Genomic DNA, 19,553 nt, shown 5'->3' with positions numbered 1-19,553 from the left:
GGAAGCTGTGGCATTTGGGACTGGCAGTAGTTGTAATTTCTTTACTTTGAAAAAGTTTTGTACCTTTGACCTTTTTGTTTTTCTTTTTCTTTTTGATGCAGATCAAAATTCTTTTTATGGTCATGATTCACCTGATAGTTGGCTGGGTACGTTCAAAACTGATTTTATACGGAGTTTCTGAAACTTCAATGGAGAAAATGAATAGGAATTTATAATATAACTTATAATGAAGCTGAATGATAACACAAAACTAGAATCTGTGCCACGGGCATTTCATAGTTGATTGATGTTGCATGCTAACAAAATCTGTGTTTGATTTATTTAGCTAAAGGGTTAGCTAAACAAGCTACCTAGCTAGGTGGCTAAGGCCTCAGTCACACAGGTCTTGGGGCCAATAACCCCCTGACAACCTCTAGCTGCAAGCGGAAAAAGTCTATTAGCCAACTGAGTGGTGAATGGTTGCCCGAGGTTGCTTGCTATCACCATGTGAAATCGGTTGCAAAGAAAGTGCTGCACGAAAAACTTCCTTGTGATTGCTTTGGTCACTAGTAGACTGCCATGGTCTCCCATAGTTTGCATGATTTGTCTGCAAGCACTTACAAAACTTTAAACAATTGAGAAAGTATAGCTAAAACTTGAAGTGGAAATGGTTATGCTAATACAAAAACTTTGAGAGCTTTTACTTTTAAGCTAAAAGCTAAAAGCTTAGCCCATTGGATGTCTGTGTCACACTTTTTCTAGAGTAAATGATGAGTGTTTGAAGACAAGTTAGTCTTCCATGTGACTACTAGTGACCATAGCAACCTGCTAGCGACCAAAGCAATGGTGAGGAGGCTTTCAGTGCAACACTGTATACGTCTTTTTGATCACGTTCACCTTAGTGACTGCCAGCAACCTCTAGCATCCATTCAAAACTGGTTGCAGCGTACGCATTTTCCCCTAACGACCAGCCAGGGAATCAGCGACCCTTATCTAGGCCTGCTTAATTAAGGAATAAAGAAGCTTGTAAAGTTCAGATAAGATGAAACTGTAATGGTATTTTTTTAATAATACAGACAAAAGAAACATTCATGGAACACCTATCCTGAAGGTAATATTAGCATTTTCCTGAACACACATTTCAGTGTAAAAGAATTATATTGTGCTAACAAGGATAAAGGCACATCTTTAAAACAGTGTTTCAGTGAATGATTTCATAGTTCAAAAAAACCTCTGTACATTTGAATGGTTAACAGGTGCATCGAGGGAAAAATGCCACAACAATTTAAAGATAACTCATTCAACAACGATTAGCCATTGTACCATTTCCATCTGTGCGGATGTTTCTGTAGAGGAGAGTAGTTGTATATGTGTTATGATTAGCTTTGAAAAATGTCAGACTAATGTTTTTTTATCTGAATAATGGCATATACACATGGGAAGTGTCATCCATTAAGTGATTATTATATGCAGTGGGGTGAAAAAAGTATTTGTCTCTTTCTTGACTTCTTAGTTTTCTGCATATTTGTCACATTTAAATGTTTCATACATTAAACAATATTAGACAAAGATGACTCAAGGAAATAATTAAAAACAATTTTTAAATTATGTTTTAATTGATTGAGGGAAAGAAAAGGTTATCTAAACCGACCTTGCCTCGTGTGACAAAGTAATTGCCCCCTAAACCTAATAACTGGTTGTGCCACCCTTGGCTGTAAGAACTGCAATCAAGCGTTTGCGATAACTGCCAATGAGTCTTTCGCATTACTGGGGAGGAATTTTGGCCCCCTCTTTGTCATTGTCCTGCTTCATAACTCAAATGTGCTGGCACTTCAGGGCATGACCTTCAGGATTTTCTGGTAGAGAGCAGAATTCACACTGTTCCAGACCATCACACCACCGCCCTGTCTGTCTGCTGAGATGATGCTACATTTTTTTACACAAAATGTAACAGAGCTCAAACAGAGTAATATTCCACAGGATATTTTCCCAACCCTAACCCAAGTCTTGGAGATCATCAGGGCATTTTTGGCAAATCTGAGACGTGCCTTGCCCAGTCTCTTTCTTATTGTTAAATCATTAACACTGACTTTTCACACAGATTTTTTTTTTTACCCATAATAAATCAAATCATTTTTTTTTTTTTGTCTAAGATTACAATTTGTTATCTGACCCGAAACAAAATCTGAAAGTGGACAAATACTTTTTCACAGCAGTGTGTGTGTGTGTGTGTACCTGTTTAGATGTCTTTGTGGGGACCAGAAATTGGAAGTTTACTATACTTGTATACTTGGGGACCAAAATGCCCATCCCCAGAGGATTGAAGGCACTTTTGAGACTCAAAATGTGGTTTTAGTGTCAGGGTTACAGTGAGGTTTTGGTTAGGTTTAGGGTAAAGGTTAGGCATTCATTTTTGATGGTTAAGGTAAGCGGCCAGGGAAAGCATTATGTCAATGAGATGTCCCCACAAGGATATGAATACACACACGTGTGTGTGTGTGTGTGTGTGTGTGTGTGTGTGTGTGTGTGTGTGTGTGTGTGTACAGACATACAATATACCTCTTGAAGGTCAGTCAGACCAAAATGTTGTGACTTAATAAACGTGTTAGCAAGTGTGCAGGACTTATATTTAAACTGTAGTGGGTCATTTCCTGAAATCAGTAATACACACAATTACTAACGTAAAGGGAAAACACATCTTAAACAAAGATGGGAAATAAATAAAGAAATATTTATATAAAAATAAACTCTTACAAAATATTTTCTATTAACCAGCAACATGGGGATTTAGATCTGGGAGCTTGCATTTGCTCCTGGGGTTAACTAAAAATGTGGCTGCTCGACCACCTTTCCAGACAACTAGCAGCAAAGTGAAGAGGAAATGGGACAGAGAACAAGTAGAAAACAATACTATCATACTTGACCCATAATCAGTAGTTTAATGTTCTGCTGTAGTTTCCCAAATATTCACTATTGGTTAGTTCAGACTGTTTGAGTTTTTATATCCAGTGTTTAAGTCTTCAAAAAAAAAGTAACAAAGAAAAAGTGCCCGTTTCTTTTTTCTTTTTTTTCTAAAAACCGGAATCTACACCACCAAACCTTTACTAGATTTAGTTGCAGTGAATCTTCAAAATGATCAGTAGTTTTCTCATCAAATAAATTATTAGTCGATTAACAAAAGAAAAATAAAATAAAAACCTGTTAGGCCTACTGTTTAAGGTGAGTCATGCCAGTAGACCAGTACGGCCTGTAAAAACGTTAAGCATGCAGCACAAAATGTCAATCAATTTAAAACACAAAAAGAACATTTGTGAAGCTGATAGCTCAAGTCCAGTGTCGTGGCAGATGTCCATTGGCATCATTATAATCGACAAAGTTGAATGAAAAAGCTGTGATTGCTGTAACACAAGGGCAGCAAGGCAGTCTCTCCACAGATACTGAAACCCACGAACACACGCTAAAGGAATGTCCAGTAAATCTATCTATTTACAGGTATACACCTCTGTCCTCTCACTGCACGTGTTGCACTTGACATAGCAGCACCACAGGAACTTGCAGTTGCACTGCCAAACACGCGAGTACTGATGTGTGTTGTATCCCCGACCGCAGCACATCAGGTCACAGCTGTTGGGCTGCTGAGCTGTTTTGTTACACAGACGGCCCTGCGTCCCCATGCTTCCGGTCAGAGGGTCAGCCTCGCAGTAGTTGGGAGACCTCTCGATGTAGACTAGCTCCATGTCCTTGGGCTTGCGGTAGGAGTGTGGTTTCTTGATCTTCAGGAAGGCGGGGCGCTTGTTCCGCCTGGCGCGCACAGGCTCCACGTGAACAGCGTGGTTGTACTTGTCTTTGAGCATGTATCCCAGCTGACGGAATTTGGGGAGTGTCGTCCAACATGTCTTCGTGGTGCAGGATCCAGAAACCCCGTGACACTTGCACTCTAGGTGCATGCTCTTCTCCAGGACCTGTAGAGGAAAAGCTCAGATGAAGCAATCTTTTCAAACTTAAGCCATTGAAAAAAACAAATGCATGCCTCCTGATAAAAGAAGTGTGCACAATTACAATTTTTGTCCATAATGAGTCGGTGGGGGGGGGAGTCTAACACTTCAACAGGTTGAGACAAACATTTTCTAGCATTCCAAATGAATACAAGCATTCCAGGGATCTCAGAGCTGCTACAGTATGTCAGTCTATAGCTACCAGCAATACATGTGCCATTTTTACGAGTCAGGATGAGCTTCAAAAGACAATCTCTAGTCGTTGAAATGAATTGAATTACAGTTTCGGAGTGGAACCTTTCAGTGTATTTGTTACTACAGCCAGGGGACTCTGTCTGCGCTTCTGGCTGAATGACATCAACTTACCCTTCTTCCTCCTCACTGAGCGGGAACCCTCGCACGCATTAGAGCAGCCTCACCCTGCTTTTTAATTATTCTACTCTGATGTGGCCTCAGACTTTCTGGAGTCTCGTGGGGTAATTGTCAAAAGCCTTGGATGCATACAGCTTAGTGTGGTCATGCCCCCGAGACCCGGCAAACATTTAATTCATGGAGTTCAGTGAAGTGAAATCCCAGTGAAGATGCCATTGTTTGTCTAACAGAAGCCCCGTAAGCCTCCTGTGGCACCTTTTACACTCTTGTTTATTCTTCTCAAGAAATTGGAAGGTTGGCACTCAAGTCACACAGACTGACATTATCTCCAATTAAACATGAAAGCTTTCCTACAATAATTACAGAGGTATCAGTTTAGTAAGTGTATATTAAGAGATCCACGCACTGTATCGCATTGTGACTGATGTCAGGCCTAAAATATGAAGCCTCATCCCGAGAGACTTCGCACAGCCTTCTGCAAACAACATTTTAGATGCATTCCTCTAAAGTAAAGCTGTGCACACACAGAAATTTTGACAAAGATTTGCTTAGATTTTTCATTTGATGCATGTACGGTAAGCGTCTGCGGGAACTGCTATTTCTGTCTTTAATACATAGAAATGAGGTTTTCATCAACTCTATACACAAAATAATCTCATCTCATGGTCAGTTACATGATCTGATGCATGTTATTGAACAGAAACGAATATTTGATTCAGTTGAACTGCATAAAAGACTGAGCAGGATTTCCTTTTTACTTTTGTTCGACTACAATTAACTTTCTTCATATCTCTTCATCTATTAGCTTTTAATACTATTCTAGTACCAAAATGCCATTAAACTGCAAGAAAAAAAAGTTTGAAGCTCAATAGGTCCTGATACATTTTTAATTTATTTTTATTATGGTGATATTCTATATATGAATGCTTCTGCTCAATGTCTTCGAATGGTTGATTCTGTGTATCGTGCTTCTCTGAGGTTCATCACTAACCGTAAATTTCAGACTCACCACTGTGAGTTATACTCTCAGGTAGGACGGCCTGCTTTGGTAAGTCGGAGGAACTCTCATTTATACAGTTTTATATATAAGGCGATACTTGGGTTGCTGCCTTCTTATCTATGTTCCCTGCTTGTAATGAAACATGCTGGTCGGTTTTCTCTTTGTCCGCATGGTTACTTGTTGCTTTCTGTTCCATTTGCCCGAACTGAACTTGGTAAAAGAGCTTTTGTCCATTTAGCACCCTCGGCTTGGAACAAACTGCAGAAGGAAAATGACTGAATTTATTTCATTAAGTGCTTTTAAATCTAACCTACGAATCCTTGAGGCCAAGTCCATAACATGCAACTGTTTCAATTAGATTGATTGTCATTTTAACTGATTTTTTATTTATTTATTTATTTTTATTTGAATTTTATTGAATTTTATTTTATTTTATTTGTATTCTTTCACTTATTGTTGCATGTGTGTTGTTGCTGCCTGTGTTTGAGTAATTTCTGTAACTGTGAGACACCTGCTGCTGCCTATCTTGGCCAGGTCTCCCTTGAAAAAGAGGTTTTTAATCTCAATGGGATCTTCCTGGTTAAATAAAGGTTAATAATAATAATGATAATAAAATTTGCCTGTGTGTCCAACCACAGGTCTAAAATCAACTACACTAGATAAATCTCAAGAGCATCCTCCATAATGATGCATTTGCACAATGTTGTGGTCATTATAAAAGTTTAGCTTGTTGAAAAGGCAAATATTTCCTAAACATCTGGGAGTTCGTATTACCAGTTTCAGAAAAGGTAGAGATTAAATAAAGGAGCATATATTTTATCTTGACAAAATTTCAATGACCATCCATGTGTGGACATAGTCAGGGCATAACAAAATTCAGTAGGATTTATTCTGGCTGAACCATCAGTATTTATATAAAAAATGAATGCAGGCTATTCAACAGTTGAGATACCAGAGCAAGCAGCAACCTCTCAGGCTGAATAGTAAGGCCAGCGTTGAACTAATGTTCCTTGAAATTCTTCAAAGGTCAATCAGTCTCCAAAGACTTGAAATGCCCAAATTTTCAACAGAATAATTACATCCCCCAAAACCATCAACCTGTCTATTAGATCCCATTACTACTGTTCAAAGAAGCTCTACCATTTATTTATGCTTCAGTCTTTATCTGTCTTAATGGACTATGTAGTGCAGGCTTTAAAGCCATCACTTTAAACAGCTGTCTTAGCTAATAGCATACTAATATCCACTCATTTCTATGTTTGACGTGTCAGCCTTCAATAACACTGACCACAATATTGTATTAGAGTGATTAGAGCATAAACATAGGTATCAAAAGTACTGTGATGCAGTGGTTTGAATAATGTCTATCTAATAGACAACAATTTCTTCATATAAATGTGGAGTCTTCTTCATACATTAACTTAATTATGGAGTTCCACAGGGTTCTGTGCTAGGGCTCATTCAGTTTACATTATACATGCTTCCCTTAGGCAGTGTTATTAGAACAGCATAGCTACTTTTTCGTTGTTATGCAGATGATGCCCAGCTTTATCTACCCATCTAGTTAAACTACGGACATGTCTTAAAAACATAAAGACCTGGATGACCTCTAATTTCTTGCATCTAAATATAAACGGAAGTTATTGTGCTTGGCATTAAAAATCTCAGAAACATATTGTCTAAACAGATACATATTCTGATGGCATTACCCTGGGCTCCAGTAACACTGTGAGGAATCTCTGAGTCATTTTTGACCAGACTATGTCCTCCTTTGTGCAAATATTTAGGACTGGTTACAGCATGCTGCAGTGAGAATACTGACACTGACATTTCGCCAATATTAGGATCTGTTCACTTGCAAAACTGAATTTAAAATCCCCTTCCTCAAAAGAAAGGTCTTGAATAATCTGGCATTATTCCATCTTAAAGCCCTCATAGTACCTATAGTATCAATAGAGCTCCTTGCTTCAGATCGCTGGTTTAATTGTGGTTTCTAGAGTTTTCCTAAATAGAGTGGGAGGCAGAGCCTCCAGCTTTCAGGCCCTTCTGTGAAACCAGCTCCCAATTTGCATTTTGGAGACAGGCACCCCCTCTACTTTTAAGATTAGGCTAAAACGTTCCTTTTGAATAAAGCTTATAGTTAGGGCTAGACCCTGAACCACCCCTTAGTTGCTGTTGCTTAGCTGTTTAAACACTCTCAATGTGCTTCTACGCAACTATTGTGTTTAATCATTAGTTATCTGGCTCTCTTCCACAGTGTGTCTTTTGTGCTATCTTCTCCCCCAACACACCAGAAGGCTCGCCTCCCTTAGCCTAGTTCTACAGGAGGTTTCTTTGTGTTGAAAGGGGTTTTTCTTTCCCGCTGTCTCCAAGTGCAGTGTCATAGGGGGTCATCTGAATGTGTAATCAATACAGTAAAATTGAATTAAATTGAAATAAGCATGCTCACAGCCTTAAACAAAAACATTTATCTTACTCTATAACTATTATTTACTAATTTACTTCATAAGCGCTGCACTGGAGACAATTTTAAGTATAAGTTTCATTTAAACAGGCACTCAGCAGGTGGGAACCCCATGAATGGGTGCACTCAAAAAAATGAAATTGGGTGGTTGTTAAATTTACAAAATTCAAACTTGTAATGTGAATAAAATAATTTCATGTTTCTGTGGTGAACGTAATTAAATCTAAAGGATCTGCATGAAATCCAGCAACTTAATTTATTCTTGTTGAGATGACAGGATACAATCAATTCAATTCAATTCAATTTTATTTATATAGCGCCAAATCACAACAAAAGTCGCCTCAAGGCGCTTCATAGATACAGAGAAAAACCCAACAATCATATGACCCCCTATGAGCAGCACTTTGGTGACAGCAGGAAGGAAAAACTCCCTTTTAACAGGAAGAAACCTCCAACAGAACCAGGCTCAGGGAGGGGCGGGGCCATCTGCTGCGACCGGTTGGGGTGAGAGGAGGAATCAATCTAGTAAGAGTGGTTAGTTGCCTGTCACAAAATTCACAAGATCACACAAGAGTTCAAACCACAGGAAAATCACTGGAGTTAAAAGAGACAGACAACCATACATACACTACGTATATGCCTCAGCTATTTATTGTGGTTTTTAAAATTCTACATAAAGCCTTGTAATCATAGTTTCCCTATGTTTTTGAAGTCTAGATTGACAGCTCGGTGGCACAGTGGTTAGCACTGTTGCCTCGCTGCAAGAAGGTCTTGGGTTCAAATCTGCAATCTGGCCAAGTTTGCAGTGGGTTCTCTCTGGGTACTCTGGTTTCCTGCCACAGGTGTTTCTAAAATATCTGTGAACAAGAGGGCAAATGGTTGTCTGTCTCTCTGTGATAGACTGGTGAGCTGTCCAGTATTCTGACTCCCACCCTGTCCCAGCCTCACTGCAACCCTGGTAAAGATAAGAGGATGGATGGAGTGCAAGTTATTATAAATCCATTAACATTTTATGTTAACCAGACTCTAGACTTTGTTTAACACTCCAAAAAAAAATAACTCTTTAAATGAACTTAAAATAAATGGATTTCTATTACGAATAAGCATGTTTTGTTGCACTAACGTAATTTGCATGGGTTGGATTAAATCAATTAAATTAAGTTGGACTCAACTGTAGTAAAACAGTTGATTCATCATTAATTAATCAAGTTAGTCCAACTCAAGTACATTAAGTTGGAATAACAGAATTGCATAATGCTAAAATAAAGCAATTTAATTACGTGGAAATTCAATTCACTTCAATTCAATTTTATTTATATAGCGCCAAATCACAACAAAAGTCGCCTCAAGGCGCTTCATAGATACAGAGAAAAACCCAACAATCATATGACCCCCTATGAGCAAGCACTTTGGCGACAGTGGGAAGGAAAAACTCCCTTTTAACAGGAAGAAACCTCCAGCAGAACCAGGCTCAGGGAGGGGCGGGGCCATCTGCTGCGACCGGTTGGGGTGAGAGAAGGAAGACAGGATAAAGACATGCTGTGGAAGACAGACAAATTCTTTCCATGATTTTTTTATGCTCATTCAAAGAGTTATTTTTTTGAGTTGTTCTGTGAGTTTCAGAGGTGGGAGGTATGACGTACACATTACCAATTATAAGTAGAATTTTCAGCTGGCTTTTATTTATCTGACAATCTTTCGCTTTTATTCCCCACATTGTAACAAAAATATTTGTATCTTGTTACTTATTATTATTATTATTATTATTATTATTATTATTATTATTATTATTATTATTACTTTAGACTTAACACATTTGAGGGAAGTGTTTATTTCATACCAATTTGAGCCTAACTGGGGGGAACAATAACACAGAGAAGAACACATACCAACAGAGAAAAGAGCCAAAAACCTTTAATTTATTCATCATTTATGGTGCTATAGAACAGTGCTTTTGATGCAGATGAACACAATTCATGGTATAGCATCTAGCAAGTGCTACTGAATAGGTGTGAGCATAAAGGGAGAAACATTAACATCAAATACAATGTTTCCATCAGCTCAACGAACACACAAAATGTTGTGTGCAGGTTGTCCCACAGTGCATCTGCTAGCTAAAAGTAGGGCTGCTTTATTTCCAAGGAGATGGAGGAAGAAACTAAGTTATGTTTAAAGGTAAGGATTCCTCAGTGGCATTTGATAAAAATGGAAATATTAAGCTTACAAGTAAAGTTTTTTAAAATCAGATTTCAGGTCTGACATGATGTAATGGTTTTCTATATTTGTCTGGCCCAACAAGAAATAATCAAAGACCCTGATTTATAAAGTGCTCAGCAAAGCCCAGCAGGATTCTCCCATTTCAGTGCAGCCAACAGTGAGGAAGCTTACTTACTTACTTGTTTTCCAATTAATAATTGTTTCTGTCCCTAGTTAGCTAACATAAACTGGTGTAGCAGTATTAGTAGTAACCAACCAACATACTGACATCAATTTCTTGTTTTCTAGATACTTGTTGTTAATCTCTGTCTCTCTTCCACAGCATTTCTTTATCCTGTCTTCTTTCTCTCACCCCAACCGGTTGCAGCAGTTGGCCGCCCCTCCCTGAGCCTGGTTCTGCTGGAGGTTTCTTCCTGTTAAAAGGGAGTTTTTCCTTCCCACTGTCGCCAAAGTGCTTGCTCATAGGGGGTCATATGATTATTGGGTTTTCTCTGTATGGATTATTGTAGGGTCTGCCTTACAATATAAAACACCTTGAAGTGACTGTTGTTGTTATTTGCACTGATAAATATTGAAAATTGAATTGAATTGTCCGTACTTGACAAGATGGCACTACACATGCTCTAAACACCATAATTTTTTTAAATCTAGCTTTATGTACAGTGTTAAATCTGTGACATTGTTTTTAGAGTTGGACTCCGTGGTGTAAATTAAGGTTAAAGCATGCAGACTTTCATGTCCACTTTAATAGTAGGAGCAGGATGTGCCTTCGATGCCTTCCAGTGCTTTTTCAATGGACTGTTTTCTTGTGGTTCAGTTTTGAGGACAATCTTTTCTATTGATCAGTCGGTTGTCTGGCTCCTTACTGCTGTCTGCTGCTAATGATATCAGCGCCGGGGTAATGCTCTTCCAAAAAAGCAGTTTGAATCATCCACAATGCAGGTTATAGGGAACAAACAAACTCACTATTTTTGCAGTCTGAAATATTGAAAATTGCCGAACTAGTGAAATTCCAAACAGCACAAATTCTATTCAGCGCAAAAAATAAAGAACTGTAAGGTAATATTCAGAGTATGTTTTTTTTTAAATAAGTTATAATTTAAGGGGTTTTTGTAACTTCAAAACAGGGAAGGTCCGTACTACAAGAAAAAGCTTTTGTGTTTCTGTGCATGGAGTGAAACTGTGGAACAGTTTGAATACGGAATTAAAGCAACGTCCAAACATAAAACAGTTCAAAAAGAGTTTAAAAAAAAATATGATCTTCTCGAACTATAAAGAAAGTGACTGTCTCTATTAAAAAATTTCATGATGTGATTTTATATCAGAAATCTGTTCACTGTTTTTATTACAGATTATATCAGTAAGAAAGATGACAAAATATTAACTGATAACTTATGGCAAAGGGGTGGGATTAAATAAGTGTCTACTTCTTCCCTTTCAACATGTAAATGAATCAGGACGGTAGCTATATTGAAATGTATTGACTTTTGTATAGTATTTTTTTCTCTCTCTTATTTTCTTTACTAAATGTACCTGTATATTGTTTACATGTTTGAAACAAATTAACAACAACAACAACAACAATAATAATGATGATAATAATGACAATAATAATAATACTAATAATAATAATTCTAATACTACTACTAATAATAATAATAATAATGATGATAATAATGACAATAAGAATAATAATAATAATAATAATAATAATGATAATAATGACAATAATAATAATAATAATAATGATGATGATAATAATGACAATAATAATAATACTAATACTACTACTACTACTACTAATAATAATAATAATAATAATAATAATAATAATAATAATAATAATATGGTCGTCTTGGGTTTACCCTAACTTGTTTCTTTGGAAACACTATTACTTCATGAGTTTGTGTTCTCGAAATAATCTTTGCTCTAGTTTTGCGATGACCACACGATGCCCTCAGTGGCTCCTGATGATGAAATTTCTATGTAAAAAAACAACAGTTTTTTACCTTCCGTGTTGATATGAGCCATTAAGATTTTAACAAAGACTAAACAGTAGGAACCAGTACTATATTCTACTACCAAATCTTTTCTGATACAACCTGTACAAACCTGCAGGTATTTTTTTGTCAGTGTATCTATATACATTTATGTGGCTGTGGGGCAGGTTGTCCATTCATGGACACTTTGCATGTTAAAGTGTCCAAGATAGAAATTACCCTCGATGCAGATGTGTGTGACAGATAAATTTGTGTATGCATGGAAGGAAAGTACTGTATGAATATATGGGTAAATAAGGGGAAGAAGTTCACCATTTTTAATGCCAAACTGTTAATTCTATTTCTAAGATGAATGTGTTTGTAGAGCTCACTGAAGCTTGTGACAGAAAACCAATAAAGATGAAAGAAATAATAATTAAAACCCTTGTTTCCATGAGAACATTCTGGTGTTTTGGACACGGTGTTAAAAACACAACAGATAACAACAGATTTCAGTTTTAAGCAGATGTCAAACTGCTTTCACAGTTGTTGGGAGACCTGTGTGTGCCGCTTGCAGGTAACACAAATGAAGGTAATAGAAATCAAAATGTGGGCAAAACAGCATTTTCTCCATAGACATTATATTGGAAAAGACACATGAAGAATGTAGAACATGCAAAAAGAAGACAGGTATGTGCCTTGTTGAGCAATCATTATTAAACTGAGTGGGTGCTATCTTTGACTCAAGTATACTCAAACAACTCAAACTTGCTGCTCTCGCTGCTGTGGGTATAACAAACTCTAACATTTACCTCACCCACCACTCTGTGTGCTATTTTAACTGTTGTTTGACTTTCATCACTTTCAGATAAGTGGACCACTCTGATTTCTTTTCTCCAGTTTAATCAGAGAAAAAAGTCAAAAAAGTCTCAGTTTCCCTAATAAAGCCCACATTGTTGTTTCTTCTTGTTTAATTGGCAAAGCTACATTTTCTCTGTACACACTACAACACCATGTTAGCATTTTCAGATTTTTGTCTTTTTAACAAAGAACTACAAACTGTGAACTGCCTGTATGTGCGGATATGGAAGCGTTTGCCTAATTACATGTGTTGGTTGTAAAGAGTGCTGGATCTGATATCAGTTATAGTGTGAGCAATCCACATTACAACTGTTAGTAGTTACATTACAATCAAGCCATGCTGCTGAATCAGGTTTCAGTGCTGCAGTCAACACTGATCTCAGGTTGCTTTGCTTAAAAGCTGAACCCCATGAGATCCATGCAGAGTGACACAAACTTTAAACATCAGTTGGCCTGAGGTATTAGGGGAGCAAATGTGGGCTTTTTGAAATCGGATTGCCTGCAGACTGCTGTCATGTCCAGGCTGTAACCCGTTAACAGCATGTGAGACGGTGTGTATGTCATTTCTGATTTGCCTGCATTGTCTTGCACATTGTGATATACCGTTTGCATGGCTTTATTACAACCGTGCATGAAGCTCTGTCAGAACGCTTGCCGTCAGGTGGTGACGATGTATAAACCTACCTTGCGTCCCACTTCATTGTTGTGTAAATTCATGAGTGTCCTGGCGCTCTGCTTGATCTCCCGCGCATCCACAAACACCTTGGAGAAACTCAGTCCGTAGTGGACGTCCGCAGAACAGCCACCCCACTTCCAGCCCTCCTGCTGGTTGTAGAAACCCTGTTTCTCCTTGTCACAACCGCAGCCGCTCAGGCTCCCCTGGGTGCAGGCCGCTGTGACTGCATGGGCGACCCCTGCGGCTATGATAGCGTAGGTGAAAGCAGCCTCCTTACTGCCTGCGATAAAGAGGAAAGACATTTCTAAACACTATCACAGACAACAGGATTCACTATTTCAGGCACTGTCAAGCCTCCTTACATACCTTTCATAGTTGCCTCAAACCAAATCACGAAATACACAAGCCGAGCCAAGTCCCCTTCATTAATCAAGCTCTCTTTAAGCAGATAAACCTCAGCAGGAAGCGTACCTCTAACAGCTCTAATAGTGAACACCTTTAACAAAGGAAGGTATTTTCAAGCAACTTGTGTTGAATGTGTAATGACGTATGGTTAGGTGGGATACAACTGTAAGTGCAGGAGAGTAATCACACTATTTCACTGATCAGATGAGCATAATGAAACAGTAGAGGCAGATCAGAGATTAAAAGCTGGGGCATCAGCTTTGGCCCTTGTCCCAGCCGCCATCTCTCCAGGATCCACCCTGCGGAGGGGAATCTGAGAGGCATGCACAACCTCCCTACGTGGATGGATTTCCACTCCATAAATCCAAGTTCTTCAGCTGTAGTTTTTAATTAAAGGCGGAGATCGTTTCTGAGCACATGGGAAAGCATCCAGAAATGGCCAATAAAGTCATCACATTCAACTACTAACTTCTTAACCTCTGCCAGGTGACCCGTCCCAGGTCAGGGGTATTATTTAGAGGCATTTTGACCTATATGGGACAAGCAGATGGGATACCTTTAAAAGAAAATCACTACATGCATCTGAATGTATGAGACTTTATTTGAAAGGTAACGTTTTGCGGTTGAAGAACAACCCAACTCTCATCAGCTGGCTTTTGCTTCTGTCATATTGTAACACTTGTCTAACTGTAGCCACTTTTCCTTCTGCGATACCTTTCTGCAGTTCTAATGCTTAATTCTAGCTCTAACAAGTCAGTTTCAGTGCCTCACCCTAACATGTAGTTCGACTTAAAGCTGATCCTCGTCGCCCTAACCCTAGTCACTTGTTTTATGTAAATAAAACTGTGCAGTAGATCTCGTCTGCCTCGTTCTGATGTTCATTTCAGGGTTCCTGTTTTGTTTTCTTTCCACTCAAGCCCTGATCGACATTTGCCAGCACATTCGTTGTCATTGACTCTACTCCAGGTTTAACTCGGTTGATTTTCCTAACCACATACTTGTCCCCCTGGACCTGTCCCAACTGAGCTAGTGGATGTTAAGAGATTGAACTGCCACAGAGACTTTTCCGACATTGCACAGCTTGTCTTTTACACACACACACACACACTTCTGTGCAGCTGTTGAACCTTGCTGGAGCACATGCACACCGAGTCCTGATTCTCACTATCAGTCTAGGACCATCTCAAAGTAGATGGGACATCACACAAAGCAACATCCTGGCTTTACATTTGTGATCTAGAGATATTTTCTTCTGTCCGATCGCTTGCCCGTGCAGCCAGGAAAGGAGAAGCCCGTACTCACTCTCTACATCAAGCAGCCAACTTGGTGGGTGGGGAGGATGCTTGAATCTAACGCCAAACTACTGTACCCTCCTGCATTGCTGCCAACAATGATCCCAAATTGGTGCATTCTGTCAGTTATCAGCATTCCAGCTCACTGAAACAAAACAATAGATTCACATAGACGAGGTGTTGGGCAGCCGGACCCAAGCAGCCTTTTGCAGTTGTGCTTTTCTGAAAAGATCTGCACTCATCTTTACTCGCTGACTTTAATCTGATGATAAAGAGTGCTGCTCTGCCCTGAAGCACTGAACTAAAAATCATTCTACATACAGCGTCTTTTGCCAAAGCTGCACAACCGGGAGGTAAATTTGTAAACCTAGAAGTAAGTACTTGCCTGAACTTGAAGCTTTGGGAGGTGTGGGTGAGGGAGAGGGGTGTATTTTATGAACATACATGAAGGCAGTCGCACTGACAGTGGATAAAAAAAGAAGAAGAGAGCATGTAGGTATGTGTATCTTGCAGCTGTCAAATGCATCACATTAAATAAGTGGTAAAAGAAAGTGGGTTGGTGCACTCATTCAAACTAGTATGTCGTGCACAACGCAGCAATCAAAGCTCAGCGTGAGCTCTAATACACACCACATGAAAAACGACACCCTCAGCTCTCCGTCTGAGATGACAGGCTGAAGTTAAAGGACAGGACAGCAGAATACCGGCCTGTTAAAAACTCATTTATCCACAGCGCTGTCTCTGGAGCGAGCATCGCCTCCAGCTTTGTTCCACACACAGGATCAAATCAGGGGCTTATTTTCCCACTGAGAGCAGATGCAGCGCGCCTGGGCTTCAAACTTACAGACATCTGTCCAAGTGTCAGAGTTCGAGTACCTCGGAGGAATGTCTCCTCCAAATGTTTTTGGAGAATTAAAAGCAATTTTGAACAATCAGTGTCCAGCTTACTTCCCCTGTATCTGCTAGAATGATACTGGAAATGTACTAAAGATAACACACAAGCTAAAGAAAATATTGTGTAATAATTATTTTATTAGTTGACATACATTCACATATCTGTTTTAATGGGTTCTCACTATGTAAATGGACTGGTTCTTATATTGTGCCTTTCTACTTGAGCACTCTATATATGACATTCACACTCAGATGGAGACATCAGGAGCCACTGGTGGATACTTTAACACACAGACAGGAGGAGCCAAGGATCGAACCACCAACCTTCTAAACAGCAGATGACCTGCTCCTGCGCTAAAGCCGACCACAAAAGAACAAAGCTTACAGACGTAAACTTGTTGTTTAATTATCATGCTAAAAACTCTGGTGCAAGTTCACAACAGCGACAGTCTCCAGGCACTTTAAATGTTCAGGTAAGTCTCTACAATACTAGAGAGAGAAGCTCAACATTCAAGCAATTCCCTGTGAGGAAGAACTCCAGTAGAACCAGGCTTACAGTAGAACCAGGCTCACAGTAGAACCAGGCTCACAGTAGAACCAGGCTCACAGTAGAACCAGGCTCACAGAGGGGGAGCCTGAGGGGGAGATGAGGGGGAATGAATAGAAAGAGAGAAAACCCCAACTTTATCGCCCTGTGAGAAGCACTTGGTGACAGTAGGGAGGAAGAACTCCCTTTTGACAGAAAGACACATCTGAGCGAGAGGCAGCCACCTGTCTTGATCGACAGAGGGGAAAGAGAAGACAAAGGTGGAGCTCAGAGACACAAACGTTTATTTCAATATCTGCAGAAAATCTTAACATTAATGTGATGATTTTGTTTTTGTTGACAAACTATTTAAAAGTCCACATGAACCAGGTGACAAGAGAGATGGAACCCTTTAAAGCAGGCAAAGATTATTTTTACAGAAGTGCTTTAGGAAATGAGAATATGAGTATTACTCAGATATAGATACAACATTCAGTAGTGTTATGATGGCATTATAATTATATTTAGGAGTATTATTCTATTTATATGCCACTGAAAGATAAAAGCCAACCGCCCCCCTGAATCAGCCTCGCGTCACTGAGGTGCAGCGTGTACAACTACATACCCACTCTGAGTTCTTTCCCGAACACGGTCCTCTCCCCCAGGGCTGAGCAGTTCCAGCGGCCGTGCCTGAACTGAAACTGACACTCATTGATTCCCATCTGAACTCCTTCGCCGATCACTATGATCGCGTCGGGTCGACTCTGACAGATAGTCCTCTGACGCGGGGCCAAGCCGGGGATCTTGTTACAGATGATGCTCGCTCCCAGCGCCACCACCGACGACAGCCCCCTGCGATGAAGGTGACAGGTTAGAAATGTGGCGTTTCCCTTCTGCGGCTCTTTCTGAGAACACCACGTGTGAGTGGATGCAGGGGGGGCAGGTGCGTGGGATTCTGTAACAACACATGTACAAACTGAAACCATAAAAGACCCCAGCACCCAGCAGACCCCGGTGTGCGTGTGTGTGTGCGCGTGTGTGTGTGGAGAATCTCCCATTTGATCTGAGACACCAACAACAGAACAAATACACCTGAGCACTCACCCGATTTTCAGGTACACTATCCCGAGGCACAGGAAAAAATGGAAAATCCAGCGCCGCGTATTCCTGTTCATGGTACTCAGCCCTGCCGGTGGATGAACGCTCCGCTGTTGCAACAACACCCAGCTTTACTCCTCCTGCCGAGTCCCGCAGGCTCTCCAGGTGTTCAGAGCCCCGCGCGTAAATATACGATAAGTCCAGAGTGTGTGGAAGTAAACGCGCCCTGCTCTCATCTGGTGACCGTGCGCTGGAGGTGGCAGCCTGCAGGGGAGCATTGGGGCTGTTGTGTACAGGTAAGGCAGCTCGGCTCCTCGGTGATCGGGCTCAGTGTGTGTGTTTGTGTGCGTCTCTCTCTCGCCGTGAGTGTGTGTGTCTACCTTTTCTACTAGGGCGTGTTCTGTGGAAGATCTGCCTCCGAGCAGCTCACACACGCTCTCACACAGCCTGCAGGTACACGCTGCGGCTCCCGCAGACCCGTGTGGTAAACACGCGGAGCCGTCACGTCCTTACACTCACACGCGGCGGCTCATCCTAAACCACAGGTCACCCGCGACACCGCAGACTGGCAGCCGGCCGGGCACCGTTACTTTTTATTTAGCAGTACAATAAAAGCCCCTCCCACCGACACACACACACACACACACACACACACACACACACACACACACACACACACACACACACCCCTCAGCCCAAATGGACGGATTACGGGGCTCACTGTCAGACTTTGTTTGTTTGTCTTGTTTTGGAGCTATTTGTAGTCATGTTGTGTGTTTTCCAAGATGCTGTATCTAGTTGTAGTTGTTTTGTGTGTACAGTCATTTTACACTTGTGATGTCATTTGTGTCTTTGTGCTCATTTTGAGTCATTTTGTAGGTTTTTTTGCGTCTTTATCTGAAGTCAAACGGCATCATCTTACAATCATAATATGAATATGAATGATTGAAGACGATGTGAAATTATGTTTGTATTTTGTAGCCGTTTTGCATGTTTGAATTTGTTTTCATCTGTTGTGTTTTCGTTGTGTCTTTTTTTGCAGTTTCTCACTTTGTTCTTTGTCGCTGGTCACATTTTGTTGAGCTAGTTTTGCGTTTTTTAGACCCCAATTCTCAGTCAGTCAGCTGTCAGTGTCTTTATTACATTCTGAACAGTTTTACGGTAAATGAGTATTTCAGGTCCTTATGCAACTTTTAATTCATTAAAGCTGAAAGGTAAATATTTTGACTGAACATTATTTTAACATCATTATTAGAGACTGCTAAAGAGCAGTCAGTTCCTTTCCGTTCCCCTTGAGTCAGTGCTACACAGCCAAGGACCCCCGAATGAATTTCACTACTTTAGTTATTTACTTGAATTAAGTGCTTGGGCTCAACCAGTATAACAGTGTTTTTAGGATGTTATTTTTTTCCCCCCAGTTTTAAAATTTGTGGTACTATAAGTACTGGATTTCTTTGGGGGAAAAAAATCCATACAAAGCCAGAAATTCATTAATGGCACACATATCTGTTCCATCAGTTAAACCTTCAATTATTTTCATTGCACAAGTGGATAAATAGTGGATACAATGTAAATATGAGTCTGAGGTGTTAAAGTGAGATTGTTAAACTGTGAGCATGTAACGTTCTGCACAGTAAGGTTCAAACATCATGAACACTTTTCTGAGTACCGAGGAACTTTATATTTGAACGTTTGTAATTTTGGATGCTTGTAACAGCGCATTTATATTATGTCTTTCCGAGGCTGCTTTTACTTAGTAAATAAGCAGAAATTTTTACCCACCAGAGAATAATAG

The 19,553-nt window shown here is 39.9% G+C and overlaps 1 protein-coding gene across 1 annotated transcript; it reads right to left on the bottom strand.

The window, feature by feature from the left end:
• Positions 1 to 1,039: 1,039 nt before the first annotated feature.
• wnt7aa (wingless-type MMTV integration site family, member 7Aa) lies at positions 1,040 to 18,312 on the bottom strand. Its single transcript, XM_087840473.1, has 4 exons — positions 17,765 to 18,312; positions 17,286 to 17,512; positions 13,552 to 13,823; positions 1,040 to 3,941 (listed from the first exon to the last, which is right to left on the bottom strand). Exons 1-4 carry the CDS (start codon positions 17,833 to 17,835, stop codon positions 3,462 to 3,464), a joined length of 1,050 nt encoding a protein of 349 aa, XP_087696599.1. The 5' UTR covers positions 17,836 to 18,312; the 3' UTR covers positions 1,040 to 3,461.
• Between the last annotated feature and the right edge of the window lie 1,241 nt (positions 18,313 to 19,553).

Source organism: Neolamprologus brichardi, chromosome 5 (genome assembly GCF_056152115.1).
Source record: "Neolamprologus brichardi isolate AB-2024 chromosome 5, ASM5615211v1, whole genome shotgun sequence".
Classification (NCBI taxonomy): Eukaryota; Metazoa; Chordata; class Actinopteri; order Cichliformes; family Cichlidae; genus Neolamprologus; species Neolamprologus brichardi.
This window is presented reverse-complemented; position numbering and strand designations above follow the sequence as displayed.

Excerpts from the sequence above, each read along its gene's own strand:
- wnt7aa (XM_087840473.1), bottom strand. The coding sequence starts at position 17,835 with ATGAACAGGAATACGCGGCGCTGGATTTTCCATTTTTTCCTGTGCCTC. Across the intron at positions 13,824-17,285 it reads CGGGAAAGAACTCAGAGTGG|GCAGTAAGGAGGCTGCTTTC; the intron begins GTATGTAGTTGT and ends TCTTTATCGCAG. Across the intron at positions 3,942-13,551 it reads ACAATGAAGTGGGACGCAAG|GTCCTGGAGAAGAGCATGCA; the intron begins GTAGGTTTATAC and ends TTTCCTCTACAG.